The sequence below is a fragment of the Aquila chrysaetos genome, chromosome Z (assembly GCF_900496995.4).
Source record: "Aquila chrysaetos chrysaetos chromosome Z, bAquChr1.4, whole genome shotgun sequence".
Lineage (NCBI taxonomy): Eukaryota > Metazoa > Chordata > Aves > Accipitriformes > Accipitridae > Aquila > Aquila chrysaetos.
This window is the reverse complement of record NC_044030.1, coordinates 76,376,397-76,389,252: the sequence shown is the minus strand read 5'-3', so window position 1 is coordinate 76,389,252 and position 12,856 is coordinate 76,376,397. Positions and strand designations below refer to the sequence as shown.

The window sequence follows — 12,856 nt, the reverse complement described above, 5'->3', positions numbered from 1 at the left end:
TGTCGGGGCGGCGGCTCCGGCAGGGCGCGGCGGCGGGTCCCAAGGAGTTAAGGGCTGTTCCCGCCCCGGCTCCGCCCCGTCGGTGCCAGCGCTCGGAGCGGCGGAGGCGCAGCGCCGGGCCGCGGCGGGGGTCCGGGAGCTGCCGCCGGGCCATGAGCGCCGTGCGTCCCCCCGCGACGCGCCGCCGCCGCCGCCGCCGCCGCTAGCATCGCCCCGGGGGCCGGGCCGGGCCGGGGGGGGGGTGGGTGGGGGGGTGGGGTGGGGGGGGGTGGGGGGAAAACGGCGGGTCCCCGGCCGCGGGGGGGGCTGCCCGGCCGGGGATGTGAATGGCGCTGGGGGTGCTCGGCGGGACCGACATGGAGTGGGAGAAGACGCCGCGGCGGCCCGGGGAGAGCGAAGGAGAGGCGGCGGGGCCCTGGCCGGGCTGCGGGCGGCTGCGGCCCTCCTCGTACCGGGCGCTGCGCAGCGCCGTCTCCACCCTGGCGCGCATCGACGACTTCTACTGCGAGAAGATCGGGGCCGGCTTCTTCTCCGAGGTCTTCAAGGTGTGCGGGGCGGGAGCGGGGGTGGCGGTCCCCGAGGCACGCCGCCGGGTTGGGGCATCCCCCGGGGACCGCGGCTCCCACGCATCCCTGGCCAGGCCCTCGGGGGGGGGACGGGGACCGGGGGGGGGGGGGGGGTGGTCTGACCCCCCAGCCCCGACAGCTGGGCGAGGTCGGGGGTGTGGGGGGGGGGTGCGCCGTGCGGCGGGGACCTGGGAAATCGGGGAGCCCCGTCCCCGCCGGGGGGTGTTGTCCCTCCATCCCTCCGTGCAGGGGGAGGGGAGCGCCGGCTCTGTTTACAGCCCGGGAAGGCTGAGCGCTCCGAAGCGCCGCGGCGTGGGTCGCAGCGGGGCCGCGTGGGGGGTCAGGGCACCGGCGGGGTGTCGCGTAGCCCAGCCCCCGGGAGCCCTGTCAAAATCCTGGAGCCCCGACCCCGCCGGGCCCAGGGTGTGCCTGTGGCAGGGGATTCGGGCAGTGTTTGCAACCGGTCCGAGGTGATTTCCAGCGTCGCGGGGCCTGCTCCAGCCTGCGCTGGGCAGGTGGGTGTGCAGGGTGCCCCACGGGAGCCTCACGAAGGCGACCGGGTCTGGGAGAGGGCCGTGATGCTATAGAGCAGCGTGGGGGCTGGCCCCTGGGTGGGACCCCAGAGCTGCCTTTGTCCTCCGTCCTCTCTGGGACTGCCAGAGTGGGGATGCCTTTGTGTGGCCCACACCCTGGTTTAGGGGTGCGTGGGTGCTGGCGGGGAGCTTGGGGTCCCAACAGCATGGCAGAGGTGTGTGGTGACGATACCCTGCCAGCCCACACACTGCTGCCAGGGCCGAAGGGCTGCTCCCTGCCCCGCTGCCACGGCCGCCTCTCCCCTTCCGAGGGGATGTGTGTGCATGTGTTGTTTTCGTCCTCAGCGTTGCTTAAGGCACCACAGGCCGTTGGGCAAGGGCTGCCCTTAAGCCATGCTTCTAGTGGCTTCACCCTCCTCAAAGAGCAGCTTTGGGCTGGGAAGGACCCCCACCACAGTCGCTGGGGTCCCGGGCAGTGCTGTGCTGTGTCCCCTGCATGGGACCATGCTCCCACGTGCAGAACAACTGGGCATCCACATCCCCTGGGGTCCCTCTCCAGCCCTGCCACCATTCCCCGCTCAGCAGGGAGACCCCAAGACCTGGCTCCTCTGCAGCCACAAGAGAGGTGACCTGCTAGGGGCCATGGCAGGCGTACAGAGGGGTCCGTGTCCTCCGTGCTCCCTCCTGCCCCTGTGGAGCCATAGCCTTTCTGCTGGCCAGGTTCCTGCTATTGATCTCTGGCTTGGAGCGCACGGCAGCACCTCGGAGCAGAGGGAGGCATTTAATAATGTCAGGCATGGATATGGCTCTTTAATAATGGATGCTCCCGTGTCTTGGCCAGGCCACGGTCTGTCTTTGCCTCGCTGTTTCTGTTTTCCTGGGCCCTGCGGGAGCCACAAAATGCTCCTTGTCCCACCCATTGTTCGTGTTCTTGTGAGGCCACTTGCACGTAGGATTTGGGGGACCGGCGGAGGTTGGGGGGTGGGAGCGGGATCAGGCGGCAGGAACCGACGTGTGTGCATGCTGAAGAGGATGCAGGGGCAGGAGGGGGCCAGATGGGGCTTTGTGCTCATGCGGTGGGTTGAGTCCAAGAGCTCAGCAGGATGGTGGGGCAGGCCCGGGATGTGAGCTGGGGTTTGGCTGCCTGAGCTTGCGACAAGGATGGAGCTTGGCAGGGCAGTGCAGGACCTGTTTTCCTCCCACAACCCTTGTTCCTGCTGTTGCTTTTCAAGGCTGTTGGCTCACAGCTCCCTCCTCTGTGTGGCTGCTGGGTCCTGCCTCATTCCAGCCTTGGTGGGTGTGGGGGACAGGGAGGGAACCTGGACATCTCCGTCCCTACGCAGGTAGCTCAGCCCTGGTGTGCAGCTGAGCCAGGGCCAGGCAGGGTGCTGGGCTACCGGCAGGGGCATCCGACTGTCCTCCCAGCATTAAAGCCAAAGCGTTCAGTGTGTCTGAGCCCTGGTGTCCCAAGCTAGTGCCTGGGTTGAGCCTTATCCTGCTCAAGCCAAGCACTTCTCTCAGAAAGGCTGTCTGGAGTGGACAGGAGACACCGGTGATGAAAAGCTGCCCTTTTCCCTGGGGGTTGTTCCCAGCTGGTCCCCTGCTGTGCTGCAGAGCTCGGCCCATTCCCTCTGGAGCAGCTGGTTCTCATTGCCTTTCCCTGTGCGATTTCAGAGGTGCCAGGCCCACCTGTTTTCTCGGGTACACGGACATTGCAGCGAGCCACCTCTCCGCCTCCAATAGACTGAACAGATTGAGCCAGGTGTGTTTGTGCCAGACATTTTCTCCAGCCCTTAAACCACTGTTGCATCTCTTCCCCAGATCCCTCTCTTGCTTTCTCATGTGCAATCTGCAGCAGACACGGGGGCAGCGGGCAGCATCCTGGCTTCGCTCTCCTGGGGGCTGTATCCAGAGGTCTTCACTCATCCAACTCTGCACCTTGTGCCCTGCTGTTGCAAATCCTCTTGGAGACGCTGCTTCCCCAGGCGCAGCCCTTTGGTGTGCTTGGCCCCGCACCCCATTTCCACAGTGCTGGGAGGGGGATTAGCAGCTCCCAGCACGGACAGAGCTCAGGAGAGGGCTTCAGTGCCACTGCCAGCCGCCTATCTCCGCTCGCTTCCCCGCCAACCTTTGAGGGTTTACATTTACTCCCAATTTACCGGGCGTGAATAATCACACAACTCCCTCCCTCTTACCTGCTGCTCTTCATCAGCGGACCTTGCCTTGTTTTACAAAGGAGGGTGGAGCGGCATGACACAGATGGGAAAACGAAGGCAGGCAGGGGAGGAAGTGAATTTGCCGAGGTCAGCCAGCCACGGCAAGGCCCGGAGCAGCCTGGCCCCGCTGTCGCCACTCGGGAGCCCCGGGCACTGGAAACGTGTTGTGCTGAGCAGCCGGGGACCTGCCGGCGCCTCTCCGGCGCTGCCCCAGCTCCTGGTGTGCCTGCGGTGCCGCTCCTGGGAGCACGGGAGGTGAGGGCTGCTGATGCTCAAGCGTTCACTGGGAGTGGGTTCTGCATGCCCTGTTCCTTTCATTTCCCTGGAGGAAGTCTGGCTTGACCAACTCCGCCTTTTCCGTGCGATGAGCAGGTTTTCCCGTCCCACCCAGTAAAAGACCTGTTGCACTACTGGGATTCCCATGAGCTCAGGCGCAGCCGTTGCAGACGGTGAGATTACCGATGGCGTTGCTAGCTGCATTACCTGCCCTCCCGTCTTTCCCCGCCGGACTCACCGGGGCAAGGGGTGCAGGACGATGTCCCTGCGTGATGGTGCCTTGCCTGCACTGGGCTGGGCTGCGGCAGGGGGACGTGCGCTGAGTGGGGCTATGTGCGAGCCTGTCCCCAGCGTGGGGTGCAGGGGGGCTGGCTGCTGAGACCCCTGAGTGGGGAGGTGGCGTGGGGGCTTCGCCCCATGTCTAGACAGGAGCGCCGGCTGTGGGGAGGGAGCAGGCCGTCTGCTCGCTCTGATTAGCATGCTCTTTAAATAAGACTCTAATTTCCGCTGTTAAAAGAGCTCAGATCCCTTGTGCCCAGGCTGGGGCTGCAGCCAGCCCCATCCCATCCCCCAGCCCCACTTGCTGGCAACAGATGGGATGGGGACTGACATGCTATGGCACCCCAGCTTGGCCACGGTACCCCCATGAAGCACCCAACGGAGGGGCCATTTGGGGTGCTGGGGGACATTGGCAAGGGGCGAGGGCTTGCCTGGCTCCTGCGTGGCTTGTCCCCCCCACCCTGCACCACCCCCCCCACCCCAGCATGGCTGCCCGGCTGAGCTCAGCTCTGGGGAATGCGCTGGGATTCCTGGGCACCATGCCAAAGCGTGGAGAGGCAAGGGAGGACGCCGGCCTGCCTGGGGAGGCTCTGCTGCCCACTGCCTTCCTTGGATAGTGGCGGGGAAGGAAACCCCCTTAGCAAGGGGCTGCATCCCACCTGGGGTCGTGGCTTGCTCCCTCCTCTGCTACGCCTGCTTCTGGAGGGCGGCCAGGGCGTTGGGCTGATGCTAGCACCCGGCCAGACTGGGTAAACTGGCCAGTGCATGTGGGAGGCCGTGGGAAGCCCAAGGGAGCATAACCTGTTCCCTGCCAGCCTGGGCAGGGGCTCACCTTGAGTTGTGGAGCATGCAGGGGAGATGGCAGGATGGGGCCTCACAAGCAATTTCAGGGTGCTGGGCACCCTCGAGGAGGTCTTGCCCCATGTGGGTGAGGCTGGGGCTGTCCCGGGAGCCCCTAGAGCCCTCCCTGCCCCTGGGGATGGAGTCCTGAAGCAGACCACCAGGGCAGGGCTGTGCTGGCTGGGGGCTCTTGGGGTCCCTGGGAGAAATCCCAGGGAAGGGTCTTTCACCAGACCTTCTCTCCCCGAGGCTGCCTCTCCTCCAGGATTAAGGTGTTAGACGCCGTGCGGCTCCACTTGGACCTGACCCAGCCTATTGCAATGGCAGGAGGCTTATTAACGAGGAATTAATCCATGGGCACGTCCCAGCTATGTGGGGCTGAGCAAGTGCCCGCCGGGGGCTACTCGCTGATGCAGGGATGCTGCTGCTGACGGGGACCTGGCCAGCCCCACGGTGCACGGCCACCAAGTGCCAGCACTGTGTGTGCCGCCCAGTGTTCCCATCGTGGGCGTGTGGTGCCGGAGCCTTGCCGCCCGCAGCCATCCTGGCAGGGCCAAGCCTGCCTGCATCTTCGAGCCGGGTGCTGGCGCCTGACAGCTGCTGGTGCCAGCCAAACCAACCAAGCCAGTCCTGCCAGCCCCGCACGGTGTGGGAAGGGAAGGCAGCACTGCTGCCGGGAGAGCTGAGTCGGGAGCGCTGGGCTTTGCTGGGCAGCACCCAGCACCGGGGGCTTGGTGGTGCTTGGGGATCCCGCCGGCCTCATCCAGGCTCTGGCTTCCTTGTCCCTGGCTCTGCAAGGAGCTGGAGGGGCAAAAGGAGACCCTGCCCACCCTGCTTTGGCCGGGGAGGTCCCCTCCTTAAAACCCACACAGCCACCAAAGCCAGGCTAGGAGCCCCGTTTCTGTGTTTGGTGTTGCCTCCAGCTGTCCTGCACACAGGGACAGGAGAAAAGGCAGCGATGGTGGGGATGGGACGGGGGTGCCCCTTGCCGTGCCTGCTGGTGCAGGTGTGGGCAGGGAGCCCTAGGACACTGGGATGGAGCTGACAGCAGTGCCAGGTGCTGCAGGACAGTGATGGGGTGGGGTGAGCAGGGTGGTGGGCACGGGGAGGACCTGGGGTGCCGTTAGATGGGGAGCCCTGGCTGTGCACAGGGCTGGAGGAGCCGTGCTCCCCACAGCAACGACTATGCCATCACCCTGGGATGGGCTCTCCCTGCGCCCAGGAGCTTTGTCCAGTGCTCCGCGAGAAGGAGGTGTGGGGGAACCCATCCTCCTTTCTCCCCGCAGCGTGGTGCGGGACCGGGATGGGGACCCACAGTGACAGGTGTCTGGGGGGTCCCCTCCTCACTCATCCAGGGTCTATCCTGATCTCTGCTGCCACATAGACCCTGCCTGCAGGCCAGGAGTGCCGGCTGGCTGGCTGCAGGTGACGCAGGTGTAACAGGAGCAGGGTACCCACGGGCAGACGGCTGCTGAATTATTCAGAGCCTCTCCACGAACTCAATGAGCTGGTGGTGGCACGGCGGGGTCGGACTGGGCTAGGCTATTGCCTCTTGCTTCCGCTCTGCCTGGGGCTGGTTTGGCCTTGGTGCACCCATACCTGTAAAGGGATCTTTATAAAGCACTAATTTCCCCCCCCCAGGCCCTTTGGTGGGGGGGAGCTACTGCCCATCCCCTGGGTATTGGGTGCTGGATAGGTCCCCATCTCACTGTGCCCCCCAGGACAACTGCTGCCCAAAACAATGCCAGCCGTGGGGTGGGAAGAGAGCCCCAGAGCGTCCCAGCACACCAGCCTCCTCCCGTTGTGATGGGGACAGGGGCCAAGCTGTGAGCAGGATGGGGGGCACTAGGGACCCTTCCTCCAGCCAGGCCCCCCTGTGTTTTGCCTGGGGAGGTGATCCCTAAGGCGGGCGGGGGGGAGGAGGGAGCAGGGGCTGGCACCGGCACAGCAGCCTCAATCAGCATCGACTAAAAAGGAGAAGAGTGGGGAGCTGACGGCAGCGCCGAGGAATGCCTGTGCCTCCATACACAGCTCAGTGTGTGCCGGGGGGCAGCTGGGATCTGCCGGGTTGTCCCCCCCCTACCAGCTGCTGCTCCAGGGGGGTCCCATCACACCCTGAGCGCCTGTTCAGGAGGGGACCCTCAGCACTGGTTCGGCCCCCTCCAGCGCGGTGCTGGGGCAGGGGATCCCATGCTTGTCCCTCGCCCTGCAAGGACGGGGGTGTCCACGCTTGGCCACACTCCCAGCTGCTGTTCCTGGTGAGGGGCCAGGCCCCCAGCTCGCATGACAGCGTCGGGCTGGGGCCAGCTAAATATACAGCGTCGTCCGAGCGGCATGCCCCACCAGGCTGGGGTCGTGTACCAGGGTGGTGTTGGCCGCCCCTGGGGCTGGTTCAAGGGGCAATGTGCCCCCTCTGTCCTCCACCCCATGCTGGTAGCATCTGGCTGGGTGGTCCTGACCTGAAAAAGCTCTCCCTGGTGTGCCCCAATCCTGCACCTGCCTGTCCTTGCAGCAGGATTGGGGTCACAGCTTGCAGGAGCTGCTGTGGCCTCTCCGGGAGGGCTGGACAGTGTAGCATGGAGGGGGCAGGACGACAAGCGGGGTGCACTGGGGAGGATAGGGATGTGCGTCCTTGGGGTGCTGCTGTGCCAGGAGAGCTCCCCCCATAACCCTGGCCGTCGTTGGGGTGCTGCTGTGCCAGGAGAGCTCCCCCCGTAACCCTAGCGGTCCCTGGGGTGCCCTGTGCATTGGGTGCATGGGGTGCTCAGCTCCTACCTCTAGGGCTGGGGTGGATGCTGGGTGCAGGCTGGTGTCTGGGGTAACTGCGGAGACACGTGGGGCTCAGCCTCCCTTGCACCCCCCTCCAGGTGCGGCACCGCCAGTCGGGGCAGATCATGGTGCTGAAGATGAACAAGCTGATCAGCAACCGAGCCAACATGCTGCGGGAGGTGCAACTGATGAACCGTCTCTCGCACCCCAACATCCTCAGGTAGGACCTGCTCCCCCACTGTCGTCCCTGTTGCCCCCCGTTTCCCTAGCCTGGGCGACTGGAGCTACCGCTGGCACTGGATGAGCTCCTGGGGCAGGTCCCCTCTGCAGCTACCCTCAGGTCCCCTCTGTCTCGCAGGTTGATGGGGGTGTGCGTGCACCAGGGACAGCTGCATGCGCTGACGGAGGTGAGAGCGGGGCAACGGCCGTGAGTCTTGGGGTTCCTGCAGGTCTGGAGAAGGGACAGTGATGGCCTTGGGGACATTTTCCGGCCCGTGGCACGCATGCAGGGCAAGGTCTACTGGGGGGCTGTGTCATAGGATGGTTGAGGGACGTGTTGGGGTGAGAGGTGGGCGTCCAGCGTTATGGGGAGGGAACTGGGGAGCAGTGATGCGGCGGCCTGGCTCTTCCCATCAGTACATCAACGGTGGGAACCTGGAGCAGCTGCTGGACAGCGCTGTGCCCCTCTCCTGGTCCATACGTGTCAAGCTGGCCCTCGACATCGCCTGTGGCCTGCGTTACCTGCACTCCAAGGGCATCTTCCACCGTGACCTCACCTCCAAGGTACGGAATGCTCCAAGGCATCCCATTGTCCTCGTCCCATACCCGTGTTGCTGCCCCAAGCATGGCCGGCTGGGGAGCAGGAGGCTGCGCTGTGCCGGGGCATCCCGGGAGCGGTGGCCGGTGAGGCAGGGCTGGTGCGGTCGGCGTGACGGGCTTCCTCCTGTGCCCCCAGAACTGCCTGGTGCGCTGCGAGGCCAATGGCTACACGGCTGTAGTAGGTGACTTTGGCTTGGCGGAGAAGATCCCCACCTACAGGTGCGTGGGCAGCGTCCATCCCCATCCTTGGAGTGCGGGGTTTCCAGCCCACTTGGAGCAGGAGCTGGGGAGGGATGGACATTTGGGACGTGGCTAGAAGGGCAGGGATTTGGGGCGGTGGGGGTAGTCCCCGGCGGTGGGGACTCACGGGGCAGATGGATACGTTTGGGGCTGGCTAGGAGGGGACGGAGAAGGGTATGGTATGGGTGGGGAGAGATGAGTTTGTGGGGCGCGTGGAGAAGCGTTAGCCCAGGAAGGGAGATGGTGATTTGGGCTGCCCCAGTGGGAGGATGGGAGGTCGGACAGGGACAGGGGACTGTGGGCAGCCCCTGATGTCTCACCGTGTCTCCCAGTGAGGACAGCGAGAAGGAGCCTCTGGCTGTGGTGGGCTCCCCGTACTGGATGGCACCCGAGGTGCTGCGAGGGGAGATCTACAATGAGAAGGTGAGGCTCCGTGGCTGCCGTGCGTGGGGCTTTATCCAGGCTTGCGCCGCCAGCGGTTTGCAGGATTTGCAGCCCTGGGGGTGGTCGGACACACAGAGGGAAGGAACTGGGCATCCCTCGGGTGGCGAGGTCGCAGGGCCGCCGGTGTGGCTCTGCAGGGAGAAGGGGGGCTGCGGGTTCACAGAATGGTGGGCACGTCGCCTCAGGGCTGCAGGGCCCCCAGTGACTCCCTGCTCTCTGCAGGCTGATGTGTTCGCCTACGGCATCATCCTGTGCGAGACCATCGCTCGTATCCCCGCTGACCCTGACTACCTGCCCCGCACCGAGGTGACTCCCTGGGATGGGGATGGGGAGGGAGGGTGGCGGGCAGCAGCATGGGAGCTGGGACCACTTCACCAAGTGAGGGGGATCATCCTTCCGTGCTGGGCAGAGCCCGGTGTGCAGGAGCTGCCCCGCATCTCACGGCAAGGGTGTTGTGTCCCAAATGCTGCCCGGAGAGGGATGCTGTCTGCCCGGAGAGGGATGCTGTCTGCCGATAACCTGTCCTCGGAGCCCATAGTCAGCCTGGGTGGGAGAAGGGGACAGCTGGATTCAGGCAGAGAGCAGGAGGGATCTGTGTCCCAGCATCCCCCAGCCTTGCTCCAACTTGGGGTGACCCCAGGGTCCCTTCTTGCTGTGCCCCGGCCAGGGCGCTGCCAGGTCCACAGCCCTGGGTGGCACGCAGTCATTGTGGGGAGGAGGGACCAGGCCATCCCAGGTAGCCCGGGCTGTGTGGTGCCCCAGGGGACCCACTCTTCCTTCTCTTGGCACAGAATTTTGGTCTGGATGTCGCCACTTTCTGCACCATGGTGGGAATCGACTGCCCGGCGGCCTTCCTCCAGCTCGCTTTCCACTGCTGCAGTGTGAGCCTCCATCTCCACTGTCCTTCCCTGCCTGGGCAGCCGGGCAGGACAGGCAGCCTTGCCTGCACAGGGGGAGAAGTAGGGAGCTGCCATAGCTGGGCAGCTTGGGGTGCTTGAGGGGGGCCGCAGACCTGACGGGGAACCCCTCCTGCCCGCAGATGGAGCCCACCTCCCGCCCCTCATTCCTGGAAATCACACAGTGCCTGGAGGGCATCCTGCAGCACCAGCCGGGCGCCGAGGGCACCGGGGCCACCCTCTCCTGCAGCGGGGAGAGCCTGCCTACGCCTGGGACGGCGGGCACACTCAACGGTATGTGGGCACCCTGGGGACAGGCCACAGTGGGGTGCAAGGAGCGGGGATGTGGGTTGTCCCATCCTACCCCGGCAGCTGTAGTGGAAGGAGGCAGGGGTTGCATGAGGTGTGCAGGATGGAGCCGGTCGCTGTTCCCCCCTCGGGGTGCTCCCCTGGGTCGTTGGGTGCCTGGCGCCCTGTGGCACCCCACGCCGGCAGCTGGTGACCCGCTTCTGTGCCCGTGCCCAGGGGTAGCCGGGAGGGCGGCCGGCCGCGCCGAGCAGTCGCCCCTGCGCGAGCTGGGGACGCAGCACCTACAGCCAGACCAGCGCCTGTCTCGCAGCCAGTCCGACATGTTCTCCCCCAAATCGCCCACGCTGCTGCGGCCGCCGGAGCCTTGTGGCGAGGCCAGGACCAAGGAGACGTCCCCCCGCGTCAATCCCTTCTCCCAGCGCGAGGACCTGAAGGGAGGGAAGATCAAGCTCTTCGACACGCCGAGCAAGTCGGTCATCTCGCTTACCTTCGACCTGCCGCCTCCCGCCCCGCTCCAGCTCAGTACCCCCGTGACGCCCGATCCCGCCGTGGAGGTGCAGTGTGACTTCTCGGCCCCCGCTGCCACCCCCCGCAGGTGCCACTCGCTGCCCGCCTCCCCCGAGCTGCCCCACCGGGGGGGCCTGGCGCTGGGCGTGGGGTCCCCCCGTCCTGACGACAACCCCCAGCCCCCTGCCCTCCTTCCTCCCCCAGCCTGGGGACGAGCCTCCCCCCTCTGCCCCAGGGCGGAGGAGCAGACGGACCGCGGCCCCGAGAGCCCCGAGCCGCCGCAGCCCCCTCCGCCACCCCCCAACAGCAACTTCATCCGCACAGCATCCTCAGGCGCCCAAACCTGGCAGCCGGAGCCGCAAGCCCCCAGCGGGCTCTTTTTCAACAACAACCACGTGGTGGTCAGCAAACCCCTGGCTTGGGGGAGTGGGCTGGAGCACGGCTTCTCCGAGCTCAGCATCCCCAGCACGGCGGCGCTGGAGCAGACGGAGCGCGCGGCCATGCTGCCCGGGCACAGCTCCGGCACCGCGCTGGAGCAGGACGAGGTGCTGCCCTGCCCCGGCTGCTGCCTGGGTCCCTTCAGCTTCGCCTCCGTCTGCCACCGGCCGGCACCCAGCCCGCCCCGCTACCAGAACCTCAACTGCGAAGCCAAGAGCCTCCTCTGCCACGACCGGGGCCGCCACCAGAAAGCCCCAGGGCCGGTGCTGGCGGAGCCCAGCCTGAAGCTGCCGGAGGCGCAGTCCTAGTGCCGGGGACCCCCGGGGGAGAGGGGCCGCATCGGGCCGCCCCTCGGACCCTTCCGCAGCCACGGTGCAGGGCAGGCGTCGGAGCCTGGCGTGTCCCCGCGGTCTGTCCTTGCTCTCTCCGTGCTTGGTGGCCGCCAGCGGCCGTGGTGCCCCGTGCTGTGGCCGCCGCGGCGCTGCCCAGGCGCTCGGGCACACGTCCCACCAGGATTGGCCTCGGGGGTCTGCGGGGAGCCCTGGGGGCGGGCTGGGTCCCTGCCGGGGACTGAAGTGCAATAACACCCCTGCCCCAGGTGAGCTCCAGCGCTGGCCCGGGCGGCAGGGCTGGTCCCCCGCGGAGCCCCCGGGGCTCAAACCCTGGATGCAGGACCCCACTTCCCCGAGGGCTCACCCCTCTGTGGGGTCTCACAGAGGGGTGTGCAAAGAGCCTGCTCCCCTGGGAGAACCAGGAGACCCCCGCAGCCGCCCAGGCTGGGGGGTGAGCGGGGCCGGGCTGGGGGCAGAGGGGTCAGCGTGTGTTATGTGTGTGTTGAGGGACCCTGTGGGGCTGGTGGGTATCCCCATGTGTCCCCACAAGCGTGGGGAGCGCAGCTGGCCCCTGACACAGGGAGAGGCGTGTAGGGGGCCGGGAGAGGGGTGATGCCCATGCAGCAGTGCAGGGGGAGGATTGCCAGTGCTGGGGTTGCCCCTGCCCGCCCAACGCTGAGGGCTGGGTGCTGAGTCACGTCCCCCCGACACATGGGGTTGGCAGTGGGGTGCTGGCCAAAGGAGTGGGTGCCATCCTGGCACCAGGGGAAGGGGCCAGTGGGCAGCACAGACGGGCTGCCCAGCCCCTGGCAAGGGTGGGAGCCGGCTTTCCTCCCTCCTGCACAATGCACTGGTGAATGCAGAACTCCTGTGTTTTTTATTATTAATAATAATAATTGCTAGTAATATATACCCAGCTTATTTAAAGTGTTCAATAAAAACTGAATGTCCCAGCAACTCAGGCTGCTGCTTCTGTCTCTTAGATGCACGTCAGACCCAGAGGGGAGCCTGGCCCCACAAGGTTGCACAGGCTTCCTTGGGGCTTCTGGGAAGCCCCTCAGGGATCACAAGCCAGCCTAGCTCAGCCCAAGATCTCCATGCCCCCAAAGTGGCCATCTCAGTTGAAATGGTGTCAGTCAAATTCCCATTTATTATTCAGCTTCTTTGGGTTCATGCCTTTGAGTCCGTGTTTGTGGTGGTACACAAGAAAGCAAAGAGCAGACAAGCCATGTCTCTTTATTGCTACAAAGTGGGTTCAGCCAGCGGACAAAGAGTGACATGTGCCACCTCCAAAAAGCCTGCCTTTAACACTCTTTTGCTCTTCAAGCAAGCTAATTCACACAGCAATTAACTATATATGGCACACACGACACCATAATAAACTGAGAGTGT

General features: G+C 65.6%; 1 protein-coding gene across 2 annotated transcripts; it reads left to right on the top strand.

The window, feature by feature from the left end:
• Window positions 1–279: 279 nt before the first annotated feature.
• On the top strand, window positions 280–12,421 carry TESK1 (testis associated actin remodelling kinase 1). Of its 2 annotated transcripts, XM_030005428.1 has the most exons (11): window positions 280–545; window positions 2,774–2,861; window positions 7,578–7,699; window positions 7,838–7,886; window positions 8,116–8,262; window positions 8,435–8,517; window positions 8,871–8,961; window positions 9,205–9,288; window positions 9,774–9,863; window positions 10,022–10,172; window positions 10,404–12,421. In XM_030005428.1, exons 3-11 carry the CDS (start codon window positions 7,605–7,607, stop codon window positions 11,438–11,440), a joined length of 1,827 nt encoding a protein of 608 aa, XP_029861288.1. In that variant the 5' UTR covers window positions 280–545; window positions 2,774–2,861; window positions 7,578–7,604; the 3' UTR covers window positions 11,441–12,421. The 2 variants fall into 2 exon arrangements, with proteins under 2 accessions (XP_029861288.1, XP_029861287.1); XM_030005427.1 differs by lacking the exon at window positions 2,774–2,861.
• The last annotated feature ends 435 nt before the right edge of the window (window positions 12,422–12,856 follow it).

What these genes read in the sequence shown, in the direction of transcription:
- TESK1 (XM_030005427.1), top strand. Translation starts at nt 327, where the DNA reads ATGGCGCTGGGGGTGCTCGGCGGGACCGACATGGAGTGGGAGAAGACG. An exon ending in ACCGTGACCTCACCTCCAAG is followed by an intron (nt 8,263 to 8,434) that starts GTACGGAATGCT and finishes CTGTGCCCCCAG; the next exon opens with AACTGCCTGGTGCGCTGCGA. An exon ending in TCGCTTTCCACTGCTGCAGT is followed by an intron (nt 9,864 to 10,021) that starts GTGAGCCTCCAT and finishes TCCTGCCCGCAG; the next exon opens with ATGGAGCCCACCTCCCGCCC.